The sequence below is a fragment of the Python bivittatus genome, unplaced genomic scaffold, assembly GCF_059951505.1.
Source record: "Python bivittatus isolate LINGU-HERP-01145 unplaced genomic scaffold, Pbiv_v1 ctg000020_np1212, whole genome shotgun sequence".
In the NCBI taxonomy this organism is placed as follows: domain Eukaryota; kingdom Metazoa; phylum Chordata; class Lepidosauria; order Squamata; family Pythonidae; genus Python; species Python bivittatus.
The window spans coordinates 93,518,251-93,544,823 of NW_028277030.1; the positions used below are offsets into that span (position 1 = coordinate 93,518,251).

At 36.7% G+C, this 26,573-nt stretch overlaps 1 protein-coding gene and 1 long non-coding RNA gene across 4 annotated transcripts in view; one reads left to right on the forward strand and one right to left on the reverse strand.

The window, feature by feature from the left end:
• The window catches only part of KIF26B (kinesin family member 26B), a 319,536-nt gene that overhangs the window by 227,585 nt on the left and 65,378 nt on the right, over positions 1 to 26,573 (forward strand). For all 3 annotated transcript variants that reach the window (XM_088144230.1, XM_088144220.1, XM_088144224.1), the window contains 5 exons: positions 9,161 to 9,367; positions 10,274 to 10,367; positions 10,910 to 11,172; positions 15,569 to 15,752; positions 16,615 to 16,774. In XM_088144230.1, coding sequence (XP_088000356.1) covers positions 9,161 to 9,367; positions 10,274 to 10,367; positions 10,910 to 11,172; positions 15,569 to 15,752; positions 16,615 to 16,774 — 908 coding nt within the window. The remainder of the gene's footprint in view (positions 1 to 9,160; positions 9,368 to 10,273; positions 10,368 to 10,909; positions 11,173 to 15,568; positions 15,753 to 16,614; positions 16,775 to 26,573) is intronic.
• Positions 10,958 to 26,573, reverse strand: part of LOC148217130 (uncharacterized) — a 41,301-nt gene continuing 25,685 nt past the window's right edge. The window contains exons 3-4 of the long non-coding RNA XR_015796700.1: positions 14,287 to 14,393; positions 10,958 to 11,044 (exon numbers count right to left, since the gene is read on the reverse strand). This is a non-coding gene — a long non-coding RNA (uncharacterized LOC148217130). The remainder of the gene's footprint in view (positions 11,045 to 14,286; positions 14,394 to 26,573) is intronic.

Below are 26,573 nucleotides of genomic sequence, written 5' to 3' on the forward strand. Positions count from 1 at the left end.
TTAAAGATCAATACATGTGTTTGACTATACTCTTATTTAAGAATATCAATTGGAAACATACAACAGAATTACCTTGCTGTACTTAAATTTGTCTTGCTTTAATCTGATAATCCTACATTCCTGAAATTAAAAGGATAAAATTGTAACCTGTATAGGGAAGATCCTGTTGGCCGAAAAGGGAATACAGTGCATTATAAATATTGAACTCAATAATGTTTAATATCCAGTAATTGTAGTTATATTAATCTAACTCTTAGGGTTATATTCTGTCTATTTATTTTCAAAGATGCTTTTAGGAACCAAGTTGGACAAACTCTCAATTGATATGAGTAAATTTTATCAGGAGATCATCAGGTGACTTTAGAACTAAGGTAATTACTGTACTAAGGAAAATATCAGCTGGACCATGTAGGCCTCCAAAGCAAATAAATGTGGCACTATTAATAGGTCAAGAAGAATGGGAATAGTGAAAATAAAACTACAGGTTTTTAAAAAAAGTTTTTTAGAATAAAGCCTAGCCACTTTGTTTATCAATTGTAGAGTTTGTAAAATGATTGTTACTGAAGATGTAAAAATTACTGTATGTTACAGCTGAAGCCACAGGCTCTATAAAGTTTTAGATTGTGCTGTTCTTCCTTGGGAGACAAAAACTAGTGCCTGACAAAGTTGGAAGCCTGTAGTGTAAACCAAAGATCACAAGACAGAAATATCTTGTCTTGTAGCTCTTTATCCAGGCCTCAGATCCTAAGGCCACATAAACACAGATGAGAATATATCCCAGTTCACACAGGATGTCAGCTAGGAATTAAATTTTACACACACACACACACACACACACACCCATCATCCATGAAAGCATCCATGAAAGGAAAGCAGATTGTGGCAAAGGAAGATTAGTGCAGATTCAAAAGCTGTGGGACCAAAGCATGAGACCAGCAGAATCATCTTGTCAAAGTTCTTATAGAGAAAGGGTTTCTAGGCAGAAAGAATATTTAATTTTCTGGTAGTCATCAACTCACAATGGTGCTGTAGAACTTGGGTAGCTGTGGAACCGTTTAGTTCCGTAAATTTTGGCAGTGTTGTTAAAGCTTCTTAGAGCTTCTCTGACAAATCACAGTGGCACGTGAAGTCTATGGGGCTGAATTAGATTTCACGGACCTCTCACTCCACAGGCTCCCAGAGTGATTTCCTTAATTATATTCTGATCAGTACATATCTCTGTAGCTAAAAAATTTTAAAAGGCATAGTGAGCATTTCACTATTATAACGGTAGATAAATGGTAGATCTCTAGATAATCTATTTACAAGGATTTGTAACTACGTTTTTTTTAAAAAAGCAACAACTAAAACTTTTTTATTATTTCTAAATTAAGCTGTTTTAATTAAAAAAGCTTGGGAAAAACAGATACTTTTGTGAAACAGTGGTAATCTCACCTTTACTACTGAAAACAGTTCCCACTATGGGCACATGATAAATGGCCATGGGATTCTATTTAAAACATGGTCCAGGAAGCCTGAAGTTCAAAGAAGAGACAAGTGACTCTTGAAGTTAGTTTACATAATGCTTTTCAGTTAAGAAGTGGTAGATTGCTGCTGCTGGCAATATCCTATATTTAAACGTTCATGATTTATTGCAACAGGTTCCAGTTTCAGGTTTTGATTGCTCCAGCAAATGGATTCTCAAGTAGCAGCTTGGAAAAGATCTCCATGTAGTCTCTGTAAAATCACAACTGTGTGGAACCTGGGATAGATAACTCAGTGATCTAAATATAGGGCATCTCTTATCTATTTTATCTCAGGTATTTTTCTTCATTGAGGATAGTTATTATTTTACTTGAAGGAGAGCAGAATACTGATAATGTGTAAGTGATGCCATTCAGCTCTTCTGATAATAGTTATGCATCCCAGGAGTGGTTTATGATTTTGGTGTTGGAACACCAAAGCTAATGAAGCCCTGAACATTTGTCACTTGTAAGACCTATGGTCACAAAAATCCTTTCTTGCTTCTTTTTGTACCATAGAGCTCTATGATGTTTGTGAGGTAAACACTCTCAAAAGAAAAAAAAAACTGCTGTAAAAAATACATGACCATGTATCTAAAATGTGAGTAGAACTGGGTATTCTGATAATTTGATTTCATGACAGAGGACAGCTACAGAAAAATGATACTAATTAAACTATGGTTGTTGTGGTTTGAACCCATGTATATCAACCAGCATCACTTTTGGGAGATGGGCAACCTTACAAAATTGTTTAAATACATTAATAAATTGTTTAAATAAAATGAATTAGAAAAATCCCTAGATTAACTTGATGCATTATATATTGTACATCAGTATTCTATGGCACCGGGCAGAATTTAGTAGGGCTAAATTGATATTTACCAGATGTAAGAAAGGAACTTATTATCTGTCTTTCTTTGTGACTCAGTGATTTTGATACCTGTCCATGTTTCCTGCATATAGAGTTAGATAATTGACTGTGAAAGCCTAAGGAAGATTAATGTCTACCTTTCTTTTTATTTTTGTTGCGCTGTTGTAAACAGAAAATTACTGGGTGTTGGGTCCAGTGTACTATTCCACTCCTACTTTTGGAAAGTGGAATAGTTTGTTTTTGTCTGTTCCTCCTCCCCCTCCAGTCCAAAACATTACCTGTTTTATGGCATCAGAGAAGCTGCCTGAGCCTGAAAAAAAAATTGGGGGAGTCTGTAAAGGACCGTAAAGAAAGGAAGGAAAAGGTAAAGAATGTGTCATCCTAGTTCAGTCAGCAGGAAAGATTCCCTGGACCCTGGTGATTAAGGGAACCTTCCTGTCCAACGGAAGACTTGCTGGTAGGTTTTTGGAACCTGCTGTTCCTGATTAATTATATGATCATTGATGATATGATTGGGGGGAGATGGGCGGACAATAAATCAAATGTAATAATAATAATAATAAGCTAGCTGGTTAGTTAGTTTCAATCAATATATATGGCTGCACATCTCACAAATGTGATTCTAGGCAACTAACCAAATTTAAGAGCCATATTACCAGTGACATAAGAAATAAAATAACATACTGTGACAACTGAGAAAACCAGCAACTAACCCACCTGGGCTCCTCTGACTTTCTGACCTGCATGCCTCGGAAAATAGCCAGGTCTTAACAGCTTTCTGAAAGGCTAGCACAGTCAGAGCTAACCTAATTGTGGGTGGCATGGTGTTCTAGAGGGCAGGCTCTGTGACAGAAAAGGGCCCCACAAGATGGCACTTTTTAATCAGTGGCCCTGGAGCATGTCCGTCCTGCCAGATCTGACGGGAGAAAGTGGGTCCCTCAAGTAACCCATCCCCATGCCATGAAGGGCATTATAAGTAACAACCAGGACTTTGAATTGCACCTGGAACCTTTTCAAGGTGATGCAAAAGATCATCATCTGCAATTGTTTCTGTTTTTGTATAAAATAAAAGCAGAATGGAAACAACAGCCTATCAACACATCCTGTGTCAGTACTTATTTAATAGTCATTGCCCTGGACCAAGAAGCTGCTCACTTTGAAGCCACTCATGAAAGTTCAGTTGACCTAATGAAGACATGTTGAATCAAAAGAAGGATTTATATCAGATTCAGCTCCTGCAACACTAAAATACTGTAGATAATGGAAGGAATTAAAACATTAAGCACTTCATTCTTCTCACTATCCTGGTTGTGCTGGTTTAAATCTGGATAGCTGCCAATCGTACTGTGAACTCGGTTGATTGAATAATACCAGAGTCATGATAAAAGAAATACAGTTCCTTTTTTGTTTTTTTCTGCTGCTATACAAAAGCTTCTGTTGTGAGAAAATGGCTATAAGTCATAAGATGATACAAATTTTATTATATTGTTCAATTCTGTGACTGCGTACAGTAAGAAATGATGTGATTCCTTCCATTATTTAAAGCAATGGCAATGAAGAATTACAAAGCCTACTCTTCATTAACCTCAAATAAGTCTGTTCCTGTAGTCAGCAATTGCCATTATGTTGATGGAGTGCTAATATAGCTTGATAGTTCTGCTCTGCCTGTGTCTCCATGGACAGTGCCACTCTTACCAATCCCCTGGCTGTAAAAAACATGTCCAATAAAAGGTGCCAGAATGACTGATGGGATTAGTGACTCATAAAAGACACACTGCCCAAAGAGAAAGTTCCAGCCTTATGTGTTACACAAAGAGCTAAATAATTCAGACATGAAACCTTGTAGTTTGGGTTTAGGTAGAGCTGCTTATACTACCAAGAAAGGTCTTTGAATAACCTATCCCAGCCCTTCATAATTAATTAGTAGGGGTGGAAGAGAATTTCTTTCAATTCCCACTTTGATAAATATGTCTACTGGAACACAGTTAATCTTCAGGATTCATGCATTTCTGAATGCTGTACTGCAGTTATTTGGGGGGGGGGGATGTATTGTTAGGGGAAAAGATTGCATAGAAAAGTGCACAGAAACTTGTATGGATTTTTGTGTAGATGTTTTTTGAAAAGACGGTTCATCTTTATGAAAGCAGGATGAAACAAACAAAGATGGTGAAAATGGGACATGCAGAAAAACCAAACTCAACACATTGAGTTATTTCTAATCAGAGACGTCCATTCTGCTTTCTAGGACCTTTTGCAGAAAAAAAAAACCCACCACCAAAGTGCCCTTGGCAACTAGCCAACACATTTATTATTTCATGAGTTTTCATGGATCATGTGAAGTCCAAGGTCCTATGAAAGAGTTTCCATATGTATATGCAGCCATTTGGGAGGGGGAGAGGAAAAAGGAAAGGGGGGCCTTGACAATAAGCATAATGATAATGAATAGGTTCCTGTACTGAGACAATAACCAAAGGATGAAGGAAAGTAAAACTGTTAGGGAACTCCAGACGGAACTTCAGTACTGAAGAATCCAGAAATAAACTGTAGAGAGTAGATTCTGCTTTGTCACAATTCTCAGGAGTAACTCTGAGCGTTAATAGAAAAAAGATAAAACCCTTAAAAAGCTTATAAAATTCTGTGAGCTTTATGCAAGCTCCAGAGTCAATGGAAAGATTCCCATTTGGTTAAGTGGAATGGAAGAACTATTCCAAATTGCCTGCTAGAGTATTTGTTACCCAAATGCAAAACTTAAAAATAAATTTGTAATTCAGTGTTTTGGATCAAGAAAAAAAGTGTGGAAAACCATGGTTTCAAACAAAATGTCAGTTACTGGAAATTAAAACTACATTATATATTCTCCAATATTTATAGCTATTTCATTAGGACAGTAATTATTTTAATAATGCAGCCAGATGATGTCTACTTAGTTTCATAAGACTTGCTACAAAGAAGACACAGATAAAATTGCATCTTGGATTGATTATATGAATAATCATCTGTTCAGTCTCATTTTACTCTCAGCTACTTCTTATTTGTGACACTTGGTAGTCCCAGCCAATTAGGGATCACATTATGAATGGAATAACAACATCATGCTTTTCTAGCCACTAAATTTGATCACAGTTACATCACATGAAAGCAACTGAAAACAAGGACAATGTTACTGAGATGCAAAAGTGATCCTACCCAATCTGGAATATGTAAACAAGTAGATTTGCATTGTTTGGGAACAAATGAACAACTAATGGCATTTTTTAAAAGAAATAATTGATAAATAGAATGGATGTTTTTCAAAATTGTTCAAAATACTTGAAAAAATGTGAGAAATTTCTTCTTGATTCAAAATACAGAACCCGGCAGCTGATCTGATTAATATTATTTCAACCAAAATATCTTCTTGTCTCAGGTAATATATCCTGAAAGTTGTATGTGGAGTAATTGTAATTGATGCAGCAAAATAACAACACAAAAAAGATGGAAGCCTAAGATTGTGATTACTTTTTCTTGACTAGTGAAGAAACTCACAAATTAGTTTTTCAGGAATCTGAACTGCATGTTTTATAAGCAGAGCATTGATTGGTATCTTTAACTATTAAAGTAGAAGCAAAAGCTTTTTTTTAAAAAAAAGGTGATTTAGTTCTTTAAACTACGTATTGTTGAAGGCTTTCACGGCCGGCATACGATGGCTAGTGTGGGTCTTCCGGGCTGTGTGGCCGTGTTCTGGAAGTTTTGTTTCCTAACGTTTCGCCAGCACCTGTGACCGGCATCTTCAGAGTGCAGGAGCACAGACAGGAGCAGTTCTCTCTGTGCCCAGGGTGATGTGACCCTTTTGTGAGATCTGGGGGGGGGATACTGGACAACATCAACAGCCACTATACCAGGCTATACCGGGAAGCCATTGAGATTCACAAACACCAGCACAGTTTCAATAAAAAAGAGGAGAGTCTAAAAATCAACAAAACCTGGCTACCAATCCTGAAAAATACAGCCTGCAAAAGGTCAATGAACTCAGCTCAACCACCAGGACATGTGAACAGTTCACACAATGAACTTGCTAATCACCCCCAGCAGCCTCTCGTTAACAATTCAATAGAAGAAAAAACCCTGCCTAATCCCCAGGAAGATAGACACAGATGCTGACACCAAAACAAGCAGCCACTCAGTAACCCAACCCCCCCCACACACACCCAATCCTCCCCTTCCCCCCTCAGATCTCTATAAATACCCACAAAAGGGTCACATCACCCTGGGCACAGAGAGAACTGCTCCTGTCTGTGCTCCTGCACTCTGAAGATGCCGGTCACAGGTGCTGGCGAAACGTTAGGAAACAAAACTTCCAGAACACGGCCACACAGCCCGGAAGACCCACACCAGTCATCTTTAAACTACTTTTGAGCTAAATGAATTACTCTTTGTTTTTTCCTTCAGATTTCTTCCTGATATTGGTTTTTTCATAGATTTATTTGACTTTAAATATAGTACCCCTACTTACTTACAAATTGGATATGAAATGGAAATGCAGTTGGCTGTATGGCTCTACCAGTCCTGTCTAATGAAACCCATTTTGCTTACTGTATTCCTAATTAAGGCTGTAGTATATACTTGGTTTTTTTTTTTTTTTAATAGTTATCTACAGAAGGTAAATCTTGTATAATTTTCTTGTCTACAGTACTTTTCCTCTGCTGGTATCTAGTGTTATTGGATCTTAAAATCCTGAGAAAGTAACAGAATTATGTTTAGAATTTATAAAAGAGAGAGATGGAACAAAGAGACCCAGGATTGTTATTTGTTTGCCAGATAAATGGGAACATACATAACAAATCCATACATGCATGCAGGTTTTACTTGGCATGTAAATCTCATTGTGGTCAATGAAAGTTGCTCCCAAATTTGCATGCACACTTCATGAAGTCAGAAACAATTGTGACCACAGTAGACAATGGGAAACAATACAGTCCATAGTGTAATTTAATTCCAGACTAGACATTAGATGGGAAATCTTTTATTTTCAATAAACAGCTGTGGATATCCTGGTCTGGATCAGAGCCAGAGTGTCGCCCAAGAATATTATTCTAAGCCTGATTCTGTACAGAAGTAGTATGTCACTTTCTTCTATTCAAATAGTAGATTCCAGTCTGTTTCCTCTTTCAGTTTCCAAACCTGGGTGTTAGGTTTTTGAGTTTGATTTGTAAAGTGATAACGGTTTGTTATGCTTGGTCAGATCACAGAGTCTCAAAATCCCAAACTGATCTTTTGTATTGTTCATAATTAATCTGAGGATGATCTGGACAAGGTACTGATATGGGATCTTTTTTGAAATGTTTTAATAGTACAGTCATTTTTACTGTGTATTTTGTGTTGTAGATATAGTTATCTGAAGTATATAGTCTAAGGCTTGGGATTACAAGGTTCCCTCTTACTCCATTTCCTGTTTTCATAGGCCAGGAAAATTTATTGCTAATTGAAATGTAATGCTAATTATTACTAATAAAATGTATTGGGGAATTGATTATTGCAAGAACCTATCAGAACCTGAGCATAGGATTTTCACAGTATATTCTGAACTTTAAATTCAGAGTGGTGTCTTTCAGTTTGATGTCTTTTTGTTCTTGTGTCTAAATCATTTAAGAAATACTGACTGAATTCACATGGAGCAGTTAAAGCATCATTTAGGGTTATATTCACAGGATGAAATAGAAACCAGCATGAGGTTCACATATTCCCTGCATCCCATTCTCTGTCTTGTTTCCTCTTCCCATTAACTGGCAGAAGGAATAAACAAGGTTTCAGTCCCCTATATCATATTCCTGCCATATTGTTCAAGAATTATGGTTTCAAATAAATACCAGTCAGTTGCTAAACAAACAATACAGAATCTGAAACTTAAAAAAAAAAATAACCTACTCGTCTTTATTTTAAAACAGCATTCTAGATTTGCAGAAAATTTAAAAAAAAATAGAGTGCTAAGGCAAAACTAATGTATTTTGTCTTGTAGCTACCTGGAAGAAGACAAAAGGGTGATGGCTGCTGGAGCCCATCCTTGTCCAAGGCACTTTCAGTCTCATGTGTGAGGACCTAAATTATGGTTTACTGATATCCATGAACCATTCCATCCAGTTCTATACTGAATAACTTTGAGAGAAAAAGGGACAATCTAAAAAAAAAGAGAAGTAGGAAAAGACATATTCTTTTCCAGACTAAATAGTCTGAAATTATTAGGGCAATCACAGTCTCACATTTATTTTGAAGGAAGAACTGATTTCTCCTATAAAATTTTACCTCACCTGTTATTTTAGCATTATAGTCTTTTTATGTATAATGTTTATCATATGTGCATAGGACCTACTGCAATTATAGTAATTTGAGAGCATTTTAAATACTAACTATTAAAATTTAGGGCTTTATCATTCTGCTGTGATGGGAGTACACATTCAGATTATTGAAAAATGGCTGTTCCACTTCTAGCTTTTATTATTCATGCTTTGTTAATTTCTTGGCTTTAGAAGTACAGCAGCACAGAGATTATCTTTGTGCTTGTTTCTAGTTTGGCCAATGGAAAGCAGTGTGCATACACACACATGTGACAAAGGAGGTGACAGTCTTAAAGTGGGACCTTATCTCACTTGCTTAAAAGTTAGTTCTGATATGCCACATTTATACAGAAAGCAGGGTATTGAATTGGAATTACCAGAATATTAATTTTAAATATCTCTGACTTTGTCCTTATTTTTATAGCATTTAATGAAATATGTTATTTTTGTTGTTATTATTCTGTTTTTGCTAATAGGTGAAGGTCATGTTGCGCATTTGTTCTACTCTGGCCAGGGACTCTTCAGAATCCAGTTCCTTCTTAAAGGTTGATCCCCGCAAGAAACAAATTACTTTATATGACCCATTGTCTTGTGGAGGCCAGAATGCTTTCCAAAAAAGGAGCACCCAAGTACCGCCCAAGATGTTTGTATTTGATGCAGTTTTCCCTCAAGATGCTTCCCAGGTAGGCAGTGTATAACTCTAACAAAGCCTGAAGCATTACTCCATCATAATTTTCAGGGGTGATTGTTTAGAAGCATTAGATCAAGGATGCATACAATTTTGTTCTAAAATGCATAGTGAAATTCGAACCATAACCAGTTCAAAATGTGTAACCTGTTTTATTTCAAAATAAATGGAAATATATAAAAATATATATCAGTATAAAATGAAAATGGGATATAATTGACAAATGATGACAGTACTTAGCCAATACATCTGCATTAGCTTGTAAAATTCACTTCTCTTCATTTCTGCCTGTCTTCTTGGATCTTCTGCTGTACAAGTGCCAGCATTTCATTCCATTAACACCAGCACCACTGAACTGTTTCCACAAAACTCCTTCTGCCCTTAGGCAGCTCATCTTTCCTACTAGCTATCAGCTGATTGTCACTGTACCTCAAACTGCATGTTATCTTTAGGCCTCTGCAAAGAATTGTGTTCTGCTGTTACAATGATTTCTTACTCCTTCTCCAAGCAGCTCTGAGTGGAGCATCTAGTTCATCTCCCCTCCCATTTTAATGTTACATAACCCTGTGAGCAAAGTCAGACCAAGCAGTAGGGACTGGTCAGTTACAAAGAGTATCATGAATGAGAAGAGATTTGATCCCATATTTCCTAGCTCCTAATTCAGTATTCTAAGCACCATACTCTTTGTAATGGGTGAGTAGAGTAGTGAATAGTGGAATGCCACTATTAAAATAACAGGTGTCCTTATTCTTAAGGAAGTAAAGGTCAAGCAACTATTTTTTCATTATTTATTAGCCTCCGTAAGCAAGGTATTGTGATCCCATCCAATAGCTCTCCATTTGCTCCAAGATGAGTTATATTTGTGTTTAGTAAATAACAAATTATATATCCTTTATGACAGGCTGAAGTATGTGCAGGAACTGTAGCTGAAGTGATCCAGTCTGTGGTGAATGGTGCAGATGGATGTGTATTTTGTTTTGGGCATGCCAAACTCGGTTAGTATAATATAGTGTATAATGTGTATTTTGCATGATATCCCCTATTTCTTACCTGTTGATGTCTCTTCCTTCTAACGCCCTGGAATAGCAAATACATCTGTGTATATGTGCCCTCACCATACCTTTATGGTGAGCAACATGACCTATTAGTCATGGCTTCTGAGTATTGTAGAAATGGTTAATAATTATGAAGTTTAGAATAAAAGTAGTAGTTATGCTTAAATTCCCAGGATTACTAGCATGTTTGGACACCAATGTCTAGAAATATTTTGAGAAATTGCTCCTTTATTCAAGGTCGTGCTTACAGTTGACTGGATGCTGTTGATAAACTGCTATCCATGAAAAGGAATCACATTTTACAATTTTAGCTGTGTCTTATTCCATATAGTTATAGAATGGGAGTCTGGGACATAAAATAAGTAAGTCAATAAATTTGACTGAAAATTTGAATAACAGCATGCAATTTTGCTGTTTTCTTTACATTTTCTTACATTTTCTATTTGGTGATATTTTAATCTCTTCCTCTGTATTCCCAACAGGAAAATCATACACTATGATTGGAAAAGATGATTCCATGCAGAACCTTGGTATAATCCCTTGTGCCATCTCCTGGCTTTTCAAGCTGATTCACGAAAGGAAGGAGAAAACAGGAGCGCGTTTCTCGGTCCGAATCTCTGCAGTAGAAGTGTGGGGAAAAGAAGAACATCTAAGAGATTTGCTGTCAGAGGTGGCGACAGGCAGCTTACAAGATGGTCAGTCACCAGGTGTCTACCTTAGTGAGGACCCCATTTGTGGCATGCAGGTGAATATAAAGCTTTTTTATGTCACAACATAACTCATATGGTGCCCTGTTTTACTAAGTTGGTTTTGAATCATAATAAATACTCTAAGCATACATTTTTTCTAACTTGGAAGTGTTTACTTTCAGGCATACAAAGAACTTTATGACCTGCAGCTGCAGCCATCCACTCTCCTGTCCTAAATATTTGTGCCTTTGGCATAACTTGATGTTCAGCAGGAGCCTCTCTTTGCTGTGAAATGTAAAAGAATTCAGATCAAACAAATTTTCTGTCCTTCCTATAATAATTTCTACAATGTATTACAGCACATTAAAATATTTACAAATTGCACAAATCGCTGGAGGCCAATAATATGGCTGTTGGTGGACATATAGTTTGTGGAAACGACATAATTTAGAGTAGTAGGATTATTGGGATTAGTGTTGTAGGATGTATTAATAGCTACTTATCAATTACTGCCAAGTTATGAAAAGGAGCCAAAAATAACTCACATGTACTTTGGACAGGAACACCCAACTGGATTAAGTGGGGAAAATACTTCCAGGTCAAATTGCAGTAGCCTCTTTGTTGGCAAAAAAATCCTGTTTATGCAAAATATCTACTGTTTGGGGCATCCATTACACTTTATGGTATAACAGTTGCCTAATTTTTAAATTAATGTGTGAGGAGAGACAAAGAAAGGGGAAAAGAAAAAAAAGCTGGAATTCACAGTTTTAAAGGAAATTCAAATTGAGTGTAAAAGGATGTATATTCTGGACTTCAAAAAGTGGGTTTTTATAAATCCAGAGGATTCCATAGCAGGAAGCTAATCGGTAAAAGAGCTCAAGGTAATGGTTCTTGAAAAGGATAGTAAAAACACAACACAAAGAATTCTAATACGAAAAATAAAGGTAGAGAAACAAAAAAAGGAAAACATTTTAAAAAAAGACCCTAAATGGGCACATAGGAGAAACAGAGAGAGGAACAGGTGACCAAGAAAGAATACGTGGCAACAGTGGGGTACCATAAAAATAGTGTCAGGAAAACAAAAGCTCAGAATGAGCTTAGTTTGGTGAAAGATTTAAGAACAGCAAAAAGAGCTTCTTCACATATATTGAAAAGAAAGGAAATAGAATGTAAGTGGCTAGTGAGTAAATTGCAAGTAATCAGAAGACCAAAGATATCATATGCCTAATATATTCTAATACACCATTAACAATTTAGAGCAGTGTTTCTCAACCTTGGGAACTTTAAGATGTGTGGACTTCAACTCCCAGAATGGCTGGGGAATTCTGGGAGTTGAAGTCCACACGTCTTAAAGTTCCTAAGGTGAGAAACACTGACTTAGAGTACTATAAGACATTTCATATCCAATTTCTAGTTAAGAGATGTCTGTACTGAACTGTAAAAATATCTAGTTAACATGATTAAAATCAATCAGAAAAAAAGAAAAACAATACATTAAGAGAATACTATAAATAATATGTAAACTATGTGTCTGATTAAAATATAAACTCTAGAGCCTGAATTTGGTGTGCAGCACAATTCCATGTACAGAATTGTAGTCCAGAAATGGTTTCAAAATAAAATTAAATTGTACATCAAATTTACCTTTTAGATATGAAGTAATTCTAGACACTGAAGCATATTCCACAGTTTCATTAGCAGATTTTATATGCTTTTTCTTGGAAAAGATCATAGATCATTCTTCCATAGAGGGATCTGTGATCTTTTCCAAGAAAAAGCATATAAAATCATGTTATATACAGTGCCAGTTCCATATATTTTAAAAGAATACAGTAAAACTGTCAGGTTCAGCCCAAAGAACTCCACAAGACAGTGCAGATGCAGTTCTGTTGTGTTTATTAGCTTCCACCTCAAGACAGAAATCTCTCCAGACTGAATCTAACTTCTCAAGCCAGCAAGCCGAAACACTGTGAATTCCTTAGGGTGGTGCCAGTCTCATCTTCTTAAACTTCCCACACTCCTGTTGGGGGCTAAGGGAATGCTTATCTCCCCAAGTACAGTCTTCATCCAACCATTCCTTCACAAAAACCTTGGTTTGCGAGCATAATTCGTTCCGGAAACATGCTTGTAATCCAAAGCACTTGTATATCAAAGCGAATTTCCCCATAAGAAATAATGGAAACTCAGATGATTCGTTCCACAACCCAAAAGTATTCATATAAAAATGATTACAATACTGTAATATAATACAAAATAATAAAGAAAATACAAAATATAAAGAAAAATAAAACAAATTAACCTGCACTACCTTTGAAAACCTTCATGGCTGGTGTGAGGGAGACAAGAGAGAGGAGGGTTATTGTGTAGGACAACTTTCACTGTCACTAGCATGGGAGACGATCACTCACAATCCCACAGCAAGAGAGAGAAGAACCATTGGCTCAGTTGTGATCATGTGACATTCAGTGTTACGTACTACTCGTATTGCAAGACATCGCTCATTTATCAGGTTAAAATTTATTAGAAATGTCTACGGAACACTCGCAGAACAAGTTACTCACAATCCAAGGTTTTACTGTATGTGGTTTGGTGAAGTTTAATAAAAATACTTCAGATTAAAATGGGATTATGACTTTCAAGATTAGTTCCATTGTACAGTGAATTGAGTAATCCGACATTTTTGAGCTTTACAACATTGCCACCACATATGGAAGTAAGATCCACTTGTTCATTGTATTTCCAGTGTTTCAGGGAAAAAGAGCTTCTCATTTTAGCAGTCATGACTGGAGTGATGTACAAGCAATAAAACATCTCACGCCAGTTCTCTCTAACTACAATTATCAAGCTGAATTTGATATTCTTTTTCCACTGAAATTCCCACTGTACCAATTCTGTAAATATATTTAAATTTTGCACTCATTTAATCATACAATCTTTAACTTGTTTAGGTTCTGAACTATATTTCACTAACAGATTATAAATTTATTTATTAAGTAAATTGCATGAGGTCAGCATATAACTGATCATGCTCAACCCTTGGGTCCCCCAATATGTAAGTTCTCCCTTTGTATCACCTTTTGCCACACTGTTTAATATACAAGATGTACGAAGAGTCCATTGGAGTTAGATGGCTAATAAATTTAAATAAATAAATAAAAATCGGCACTAACCTGCCATGTTAATTCACAAGCCCCTAGAGTGTCACATCTTATTATCAGATATCCCTCAGAAGAGAAGTTTGATGGGGAAATGATGATTTTCTTCAATATTACTGGGCCTAAATTTAAAAAAAAAAATAACCCTTGACCATACAACATAACATTTAATTATTTCAATTGTGTTGATAGACTGCCAGTTCTATTCTTCCATATCTATAATCCAGGAGTGTAAATTCAGAGTGAATTTTGTCTTTCCAGTGTTCAATTAATTATCTTCACTGGTACCCCATGCACAGTAAATCAATAATTATTTATATAATGATACATTCCAATTTCTTATATAGAATTTAAGAGCACAGTCACATGTTTAAGCAACGGTTATCAGTGTAAAACCATATTAACAGTTCTGTGAATCTTAAACCAAAATATAATCACTGAACAACTCAGTATCATATGGATAAGCGTTCCTTCTCCATATTAGATTATACAGTATTACAACTTAGTAGAGCTGGTAACTTCTCTTCGAACATTCTCTGAGGAGTCAGAGAATGTTCCAAACATGGAAAAGAAACTCTTGTTGTGAATCAGTCTCATTTTAAGATCATAGAGGTTGCTTAATCTATCATTATACCCAGTTATTTAAAATAATTCAAACTATAGTTAAATCCCCATTACACATTTCCATAGAGATATTAGAAACTATTGGGAGCAATTAGTATTTGCTCCAATTAGACAAGTGACCTGATAAATTTCCAAACTGTTGTTTATATCAGTAGGTTTTGGTATAGAATATGCACAATTATCAATAAAATTTAATATGTCATCAGCATATAATAACAGATTATGGTGAATTCCTGCTTTTCTACTCTTGCCATGTGATTTTTATCTCAATTAGTTTGGACTAGAGAAGAAATAATGATCCACCAAAGCAGTTGGTACAACAAAGTAGCCAAATCCACAATGCAGTGATTGGGAAGGACGAAGAACAGTGATGTGGGCATATCTGAAAGTAAGCTTGGTGATAAGTGGAAACTGGAAAGAGCAAGACTCAGTGTCAGCCTAGGTGGAGAAGAGAAGCATGGCAACCAAAATAGGAGATGATGCTAGGTTTGGCATCATAGATTTGGAGCAGAGGATTTTGCATTTTCTCCCGTGGAAGCATTTCAGCCGTAGAAATTCTGTAAAGTAGCATGTTCCTTATCCAGAACAAAATTGTATTTTGATGTTGCTAGCTGAAAATTACTTGTCAATGTTGAATCTCAATAAGCTTTGTATCTCTCGGGATACCTTGCAGCTTCAAAACCAAAGTGAACTCCGAGCTCCTACTGCAGAAAAAGCTGCTTTCTTTCTTGATGCAGCAATTGCCTCGCGTCGAAGCAGTCAGCAAGATTGTCAGGAGGAAGAGCAGAAGAATTCACACATGCTCTTCACTTTGCACATCTATCAGTATCGAATGGAGAAGAGTGGCAAAGGGGGAAGTAAGTCTCATTGTTTGCCCACCCACTCCTATGATTAGCCATTATTCAGATGTCTTTGCATCTTTAAAGGGACTCATACATATGCAACGATTGGGGTATTTTTAAATAAGGGCGTGCATGTGATATGCTGATCAGATCCACAGTTATTTTTGGTCTAGGATATATATTGATGCTGTGATGCTAAGAATGGTTCAGAATGAAACAGGAAACAGTTAATTTTGTGATTTACTGTCAGTTCTAGAAATGATTGTGCCAGTCTGTTTTCAACTCTTGTTGTGTGGAGCCAATGCAGATGGCTAGAAGGAAGTACTGCAACTTGCTGACATGCTCAAGTAGAGACAGAGCAGTTTCTCAAATAACAGAAGAGAAGCTCACTTTGCTCCATAAATCTTCAGAATCTACTGTTCCTAAATACCTCTTCAGAAACTGTCTTGACTTTCCTGCCCTTTCCTCAGCTATTCAGACTTTGCTGGAACCATTTTTTCCCCAAGGAAATGAACTGGCTGTGCATGTAGAAACATGTAGAAATAGTCAGAAGAAGCTTCCAAAGCAACCACTTGAGCCTAAAAAAAGAAGCAGCTGCTTTAATGAATCAAAAAGAGGTACTTGAGTCGTGCACATTCCGAAGCACCTCTTCCAAAGTCCTAATTTGCATAGTCATTCATATATATGGCTTAGTCTTTTTCCCTGTCTGTTCAGCAGTTACAGCATTAATTAATTTCAGAACTATGCTCAAAAGTCTATGGAATTTAGCAGGACTTCTGTGAGAATATTGGGTGTAGGATTATATCCTTTACACCCAACATCATGCTTTCAGTGAAAGGTATCATTTATTTTGTCTCTTTTATTTCTTTTATGATAGTGTCAGGAGGCCGTAGTCGGTTACATCTCATTGACCTGGGAAGCTGTGTTAAACCTCTCAGCAAAAACCGTGAAGGGGGTTCTGGGCTCTGTCTTTCATTGTCTGCATTGGGCAATGTCATTCTTGCCCTTGTCAACGGCAGCAAACACATTCCATACAAGTAAGTGAGTTTTCTGGGTCTCTCTTCATGCATCTGTATCTTATCTATCTGTGCAAAGCTAATGAACTGAATTGCAAGCTTGTACAGAGCTGCACATGAAAGTTGCAGAGATAATAAAAGAATCTCATGGACCAAATCCAGCTGTGTTAAATCCAGGGGCATCATTGATGGATCCTTACAATGATGTGCAACTTTTTCCTGGTCTGAAGGCTGCATTTGGCCTCCAGGTCATGTGTACAGGACTACCCTCAAAAAGTAGTGGGCTGGAACAAGAATTTGTTTTGATTTGATTTACATTTAATTAAAATTAAATACAGTTAATATGTTTAGTCTGCAGTTATGTATACAAAGGTTTCCCCCCTTCTATTACATTAAAAGTTATAATTGGTAACAGCTTTTGGAGGTCTCTGGGGAGCTGCATCGATAGTTTTCAAGGCCTGCACTTGGTCCTGAGGCCTCAGATAATGGTTTACGACATATCAGTCTTCCTAACTAGCAGAGAAGATTCATTGCTGAACTGGGTATTTGCATTGTTGGAACAGATTTATTCAGGGTTATAAAATGACCACTTGCTTATAACAAGAAAGAATCCCCTTCAGGAGATTAAGCATGGAAGCGTTTATGATTTGGAAGAGAGCTCATTTTCTTCTTGTTCACGCTGCTGCTTTCAATATGGTATGAATATCATTGTTAGTGGCATACTTGAAAGAAAAAATATAAATGACAAGCAGGTATGTGTAGAGCAGCAGGATACTTTGTTGTTGTTCTTTCTTTGTATGACTGGATTTATTTCATGTTAGTTGTTTGAAGACATTTTATTTTTCATTTATTTAAAGCCATTATATCCTGCCGTTTGGCCCGAAAGTCTCCTAGATCAGATTTGAGTTTCTTTTTAATTTACATTTACATTAATAAAACCATACTAAATATAAACAATTCTAAATACCATACCATAAAATGAATATCGTAAATATTCACTAACAGTAAGCGCTGTGAAATATTTTAATTGAAACTATAAAGGACAAATTAGATTTAGAAGCTCCTTGAAGCACATCCTTGATGGGATTCCATAGGGTAGAGGCCACCAGTGAGAAAGTTCTGTCTCTAAAGCCTGACAACCTTGCTTGTTTTATGTGGCTTACTAATGAGCACAGCAGAACTTTATACAATACAGGTAGATTCATGTTTTTTTTTCAAGACTTTGAAAATATAAATTCCTATAGCCAAATAATACTGGTATGTTTTCTTGTGATGAGACCTGAAAGAAAGAATGATGGAAATAAAATTAAGGAAGTGTCCCACTAGACTTTGCCGCCAGAGCATTAGTATTAGTTAATCCCAGCAGCTGTTTTTCTTGGCAGTGTTCATCTAGAAGAAAAGAAAAACCAAAGAAGTTTTGCATACACTGTACTGGCAAGTGGCTGCTGCAGCGCTTTACAGCAATTAAGCTACAATTCTTTTGGGTTCTTGCACACATGGAGATGCCAGAACATTTATTCATGTTTGCATCTATCTCTTGAGAAGTGACGCAAAGCTGTCTCTTTGTAAGCTGCAGAGAGAATCTATTTGTAAAAGGAACATTTGGCCTGTTCAAATGATTTGCCAACCATCAAATAGAAGCAGTCCCAAGGATATAATTTATATAAGAACACACAGAGCTAAAGCGATAGTACCCAGTTTTGACGAAATAAGAAGTCTGCAAGTAGAGCCTAACTACTGTTTGTAGGATCAGTTCTGGACAGGAATGGGCATTGGATTATATGTAATGAATGCATTCTGGAATGTAAATGGATTATATCCATAGGGGAATGCATATGATCAGATAAAAGAAAAAGATGGGCGAGGTTCAGATAGCACAGTAGGGAAGTCAGACTTTTAATGTATATGAGCATCGTTCACATGAGTCCTGCTTATTGCATGGAATATAAAAGTAAAGCAATAATCCAGACTCAACAAGAGAATAAAGGGTATTTATTATCTCATCCCACCCCTACTTCCCATACACCATGTTCCCAATTAGGCTACATTTACAGTAAATGTTACTTATTTTTTTAATAATGAGAACCTTTTCATATAACTTTCTTATACTTATTTAAATGTGATATATACCACTTATTTTTTTTAAAAAGGCAAAGATTCTGTACTAATTAACACCTATTAGGCATATGTATCCTTCTGAAATTAATATAGACAGGTTGAATGGAAACATGGATATTCAGTCTAGCCTTGGTTCTGAATGCTGTTCATTCAGTTACCCATTCATTTGTGCATACAGAAAAGAAGGAAATAAGAAGGAAATTTCAAACAAATTCTAAACTGGCCACTTCAGCTGAATTCATTTATGAGCATCCAAATACAGTTATTTATATTATTTGGCTAATAAACAATGCAACTCCAGGATGTTCCCAAGGATATAAATAGGCCCCAAAACAGGGCTCAGAAGATTTCTTGCATTTCCCCTCTTTATTTTTCTTTTCTAAAGCCCTTCTGGAAGTTGAAGAAGGGTCTCAGTGGGGTTTCTATTATTCTCAAGATACTGGTGCCAATCTGTGACAGTCTTGACAATCTTGAGGAACACTGGGAGATTCCAGTCCACCTCTTCCCACCACTGCTGGGAGATCAGGCATCAGCTATTTCACTACAACAACCATCTTCATTAAATATAAAAGGAAGGTCTCAGAGGAGAATCAGTATACATTTTTATATTGCCAAACTTCTTTTTCAATAAGACTGTAAAAGCCCACACAGTCTTCTAGAGAAGGTAAAGGAATTATGGCCTGACATAATCAAGTTTCACAGGACTTACTTAAGGCAATAATGAGAAAGTTTTATTAAAATGATTGCTGAAATTGTTAGTACTGCTTTATTTCTCTAAAAGCATTAAATTATCTGTGTCTGATTTCTAAGATGAATGTGTCTCTTTGGCCCTCCAATGAAAACTCATTTGCACAAATTCCAGATATTCCTTTATAATGATCATTGTTCAAAAAAATGATGCTGGTTGCTAGGCAGCAGTGGTAATAATTCATAGTAATGCAAAAGTAATCATTTTATACAGTATTTATGAATTCCTTACTAAATAATATCAGTTTAATTTACTTTAGAACATAAATCTTGCAAAATTTTACAGCATTCCTGCATCTTACTATCTAGTACAACCTAGGAATATAGCTTAGCTAGTGTGTGTGTGTGTGTGTCTGTGTGTGTGTGTTATATATATTACACAGTAGAATGACTGGGATTTTTCACCTTCTGGTGACATTGTTTTTAAAATATTGATGGTGTCAGATCATCCAAAGGATTGCCAGTTTCAAACACATAGGAAAGCCATAGAATAAGATTTGTGAATTTATTGTATTGTGAGTGATAAAAATGCAGAAAATTCATGTTAATTACTGTAAATAAGAGGAGGCTTTTTTTTCTTTATTTACTACTGCATTGCATTCACTACCACTGCAGTGACTACTTAAAGTGAAGGTGGCATACAGACAGCACATGTTTTTGAAATCAAAGAGCAGGTGGCAGCCATGGCCAGGGTAGCCTTTGTACAGATTCATCTTGTGTACCAGTTGCATCTGTTCCTAGACCAGGAGGCTCTGCTCACTTTTGTTCATGCCTTAATCACTTCCATTGGATTACTGCAACATGATCTACATGGGGCTTGCCTTGAAGAGTGCTTGGAAGCTTCAACTGGTCTAAAATGCAGTGATGCACACAATTTTGAACGCTCCAAAGTTTGCCTGTGTAACATCACTGCTGTGTGAGCTGCATTGATTTCCAGGTTGCAATTCAAGGTGTTGGTTATCACCTTTAAAGTCGTAAATGGCACAGGGCCAATTTACTTTACTCTGTCTTGAAGGTTTTTTGCCCATTCCACCAAATCCAACAGGGTGAGCACACTCCAGGTCCCCTCATCAAACAGTGCCATCTTGCAGGACCAAGGAGGCATGCATTCTTGGTTGTAGTACCTACCCTATTTATGGATTTTATATTGCTTTTGTACATAGTTCGTTTCCCATAATTATGTATTTTACATGGGCAGCTATATAAATTTTCTAAAGAAATAAATAGAATTAATATCCAATGTGGCCTAGATAAATTTGCAGTAGTATGATGAGCTAAATGCTCTTTGCTCCTATACAATGAGGTTTATTGCTTCATTCTGCAATCCTGATATAAAACTGTAGCATTTCATTTACTGATATGTATTATATTGTCCCATGTTCATGGTCAACTTCCAAATGGATTGCTGCAATGTGCTGTCCACAGGGCTGCTCTCAAAAGCACCCTCAAGCTTCAGCTGGTTCAGAATGCGGGTGGCAGGAGCAGTTAAGGGTGCACTTGGGTATGCCCAAGTTATACCTCTGCTCTGCAAGCTGCATTGGCTTCCAGCATGCTGGGTACAAGTCAAGGCACTGGTTGTCAGTTAGAAAGCCCTTCATGGCATGGGGCTAGATTATTTGCAGGGCCACCTCTCTCTCATCGTTGCTACCCGCCCTTCTGGGTTGAACAGAATTATTGAGTTTTAATTTCGTTAGTCACCCAGAGTTGTTGTTGCAAGATGGGTGTTGCAGTCATATAAATTGATTAAAATTAAAATGTTGGCTTCTTCCTCCCTGAGAAGGACAGTTCCTGGGAAAACTGGGAATGTTACCTGCCTATTACAATTCCCTGTGACCTGTCCCAGTTGTTAGCCATACAGTCATTTTAAAGACTACTTACATGGTTGGATGAACCACTGTAAGGGATTCCTGCTGTTGACAATCAGATGAAATGGAATAGGCTCCTATCCTTGGTACTGGGGCCAGGTGAAGCCTGGAATCACTAAAGCAGCACCATGCATGGATCTGCTTTCTCTTGGTGCCTGCTCAGCAGCAGCAAACTCTTCTTTCTACCCAATATTAATGTCTGCCATTGACATTATAGCTGTTGTGATACTGTTTCTATAATGCTGGACACAAGAACTGATTGCATTCCTGTGATAGTGGGAATAAGATCAATAAGATACATATTACCCCATGTCGTGAAATCCTCTGTGACCACATTCGCACTCCGTTAATTCATATTCATGCACTTGCTCAAGCATATTTATAACAATGTTAATTGCTGTTTTTCTCCTACTGACAATTTTTGGATGCAGCTGAGTGTTCTGTGTTTACCTTATACACATATGAGAAGAAAATGCCAACATTTTACTAGTAGAAAGGCATAGTTCAGTGGAAGCTTAAGCTTTGTTAAAACGAATATAAGATAAAAACTCAGTCTGCCTTACCATTCCCATTTAGCTGGGAATAGTTCCATTGAACCAGATGGGTCTTACTTGTTCACTTGTTATTGGTGTGATTTAGCCTTGCTGATTTCAGTAGAACCATTGGTACTTGCTGTTTTAGAGCAGTTCAGGCACATGATGTACTAGATATTGTGAGAGAAGAATAAAGAAAGACTGCTATGCAGAATTAGATATAGATGTACTTAATTAATTATTAAAATGTAATTATGTACAATTTCTGACAAATGTATACAGCTTTAAGAGAGAAAGATAGCTGACAATGCACATGTGACCCACTATTCTGCACATTTTGCTCAGATGTGACCTGATTGGAATTAATTCCAATTGAATTTATGAATGAACTGAAATGGTCTCATGAGCATCTGTAATTTTAATTTTAAAAAACCAATATAATACATCTTCCATGTTTTCAGTGATTGCAACAATAACAATAACTGAGCAAATAATAGATTTTCTCCTTCACAGAGGACATGTCAGATTCTCCTTTGGAAGGCACAATTTGGCTGAAGATTTGACACAATAAGATAGTAATTAATTCTTTATTGTAATTCAAGAATGGTAGCCATTACAAATGGTTCATAGTCTGACCATTATGGCTGACCCCTAAACCTATGTCTTTTCTAGATTCTCTTTTCCCATATTTTTTTTCTCTATAATGGTAAATAAGGTTTGTTTCTCACACCTTTAGGTGGCATTTGTTTACATTCTCTGCATTCTTGTTTTGGGAATCTTTAACTACTAATGAAATCCCAACAGGGTACAATAATTAATTTCGACTAGTGTTTGTTTTAGCAGTCATGTTCATGGAAGACCTGATTATCATCATCATCATCTTGAAGAAAGCTGAACATGCTCCCGAGGGTAGGAGTCCAGTATACGGAAATAAGACAGCTACATGGTCTACACAACAACATCAAACACTAGTTATAGATTCAGTCTATAATTGTGGGACTAACATTGAATTTTGAAACTTAGGGTCAAACCTTTTTGCCTAATTTTAGGTTTACTGCTTCTTATTTCTTATAAATATATCCAAGTTTCTAAACTTAGTATTTTTATTTATTTATTTGTTTATTTGTTTATTTATTTTTATTTTATTATTTTATTTTATTCATTCATTCATTCATTCATTCATTCATTCATTCAATTTATATAGCCGCCCATCTCAGACCAGTGACTCTGGGCAGCTAACAATAAAAACAATATTAAAAAAGTACAAAAATTAAATATAAATGCAGCCAAGAGATCTTTAAAAACCGTCGGTATCAACACAACCATGAAACAGGGCCCTTTGCACACTCAAGGCCCCAGGCCCGGGCATAAAGCCAGGTCTTCAAGGCCTTCTGAAAAGCCAAAAGGGTCACGGACATCCTAATCTCAAGAGGGAGAATTTTCCAGAGGGCAGGCGCCACAGTAGAAAAGGCACATCTCCTGGTCCCCGCCATCCAACATTTCTTGGCTGATGGGACCCGGATCATGCCCAACCTGTTGGACTGGATTGGATGGGTAGAAACAACTGAGAAAAGATAGTCCCTAAAGTAACCCCGTCCCAAGCCATAAAGGGCTTTATAGGTGACGACCAGCACCTTGAATTGCACCTGGAAACACACCAGCAACCAGTGCAGCTCCTGAAGCAATGGTGTTACATGTGCCGAGTAGCTGACACTATTTACAACCTGGGCAGCTGCACTCTGTACCAGCTAAAGCTTCCGAATGCTCTTCAAGGGCAGCCCCGTGTAGACCACATTGCAATAGTCCAAATGGGAGGTCACGAGGGCATGAGTGACAGTGAGTAGAGCCTTCCGGACCAGGAATGGGTGCAACTAATGTACAACCTGAAGGTGTGCAAAGGCCCTCTTAGCCATGGCTGCCACCTGGTCTTCCAAAAAAAAAAGTAGTCTTTAGTAGTATAATATTGACTGCTAGTGGGTTTTGATTTATTCAAGGTGTCTATATTATCTGCATAATGAAAGTCTAGAAACTGACATGAACCTGAAAAGAATTTATACTAGTATAGTTCAATTAGATTGTTACAAGTATAGTCAGAGGCTATTATGATTTCAGAAATTTGTAGCAATGAATCCCCTGATTATCACCTTGGATGAAACAACCCAAATAGGTGCCAGTTTTTCAATCCTGCCAAGTCTGTCCTACTCCTCTGTTTCTATTGTCCATTCTCCTGGCACAAAATAATATGTTTGAAGGGAAATGCCTATTTTTATGTTTTCGTAGGTTGTTTGGATTAGTTTGGGTGCTGTTCCTTGTATAATTGGTTTATAGCCCATTTGTTAGAGCATTTTGTCATGTACTAGCCAAATCAAACCCATTAAAGTCGAAACATTTCCATTCCTTTAATTTACCCCCATTGAGAGATTTATACCACTTGGGATGTTTATATGGTGATTAACAGTGCTATAACAAAGAATCTTAATTTGAAACTTGGCAAAGCTGCCTTTTATAATGCCTTTATATGAGTCTCTTACGTTACTATTTAAATCAAATCATACATTTATCCTTCCCACTTGGAGTAATTTGTGTGAATGCTATCTAACTCTTCAGATCAGCAGGTGTGATACTGATAGGATTGAAAGACAAGTAAGATTTTTCTGGCATTTTCATTTCCAATGAAGATTTTTGTCTTCGTGGTTATCCACTTTCCATCATCACAAGCGGTACTGATTTTTGATTTTTTACTCTAAAAGTCAGCTCTTAAAGGATTGGAGAATCCATGCCAAAATATAGCCTCTCTCCTGTGAAGAGTGCATTATGCTCATAATTGACCATTGTTTGTTATCTTCACTGGTATTTCAGTTCCATTTGGTTTCCTGGTTTTCTGTTTCACAATAGTGCTTAGTAAGAACATTTTATCCAGGACACACATTGAGCACAGGCAGACATTCAAGAAGTCTCGTTGAGGCATTTATGTATGGAGGGCTATATATACAAAGTGTAAAATAACTTTGCACCCTAAATACTGAAATGCACATTAGCTACTGATATATATGATCAGTGTTATGTTGTATTTGCCTACAGATTTTTTTTCAGAGAATTCTAGTTTATTGAAATCCTTGTACAACAGACAGAATACTGCAGGAACCATATCATACCTTCATGGGTTTCAGCTCCTTAGTAATACAGAGAAATCTTTGAAAAAAATTAAGGAAAAACAATATAGCTGAGAGTGCTTTCGGGAACTGCCTCCTTAAAAGCTGTATTTACCCACTCAGCTCCTTTTTTTTCCCAATAAAAGACATGAACTGGAGAAAGCAAAGGTACCCTAATGAGAGTCTCTCTTCCTCTGCAGCGATCATTTTCAAATTTGTGTTAGAGGGTCCCCCAACACCCAGTGCAGAATTTGAGGAGAATATAGGAGACTAGAAGGAGATAAAAAAATCACTGAAAATCACTTTCTCCTTCTTCCTTTGCCAGATAACATCCATCAATAAGACACTAACTAGACACCACTGGAAGAGCAAGCATACAGTTTCAAACAATACCAAACAATTAAAGACAGCAGCTTTGTTATTTTGATAATGTTTTCTTGATATAATATAATTTTCGATGCTCCATAAGTTGCTTTTTTATATAAATGTTGTTATATAAGCATCACAGAAATTACCAGCATTTGTGTCATTCACTTAAAATCACTGTGATTAATAAAGGACACATCTTTCTTCAAGTGAATACTATTTTCTTCTCACAATTGTCCTATACAACATACACAACTATTTTCTTGGCATTTCCAAAGATTTTTAAACATTTTAAATTTCCTACCGTATAAGGAGGTCAGATGAGGATCTCTCATCCACTGTAGAATGATGGACAACAGTTTAAAACTCCTATACCATTGATGATTACTGCAAAGATACTCTAGATTTACTTGCTGTTTTTATATTACGTATACTGTATATGTTAATGTGTGCATGTGTAGTGGAGCTGTTCATGCTTTGAAAATGATTTAAAGCTCATTTATGCAGTACAGCTGAATTTTACATGGACTTGAGATTTCTTTGGCATATACATTCATTCAGCTTGGATGCTTTAAATATATTTTCTTTGAGTACCATCTCCTCTCGCACTACTCTATTTTTGGTTCTGCTCTGTTAATCCCTTTTCTTTTAAATCTTGGCTGTACCAACAACAGAACAGAGTCAGTGGCTGAAAGGTTCTTTCCCTCCTGAATCTCACATATCATGAATTCCATGAAACATAGTTTGCCAGACCTCCCAAAACCTCATTTTGGCGAGGAGAGACGAAGAATAAGGAAGGGTCCTCTCCGGCCTTGATGAAGCCAATCCCAGGCCACGTGATGTAAATGAAAGGGAAGGGGATGATGAAAATGCCAACTGGAGGGCAGTGTGGCTTTCTAATTTAAAATTAGATCCAGAAAACCAAACAATTTTCCAGGAAAATGGTTTATAACCCCACATTATGGGGGCTTAATTATTTTCTTAAGTAGTCATACCCTAGTCTATGTTGTTTCATTGTGTCTACTTACTTCCAGCACAA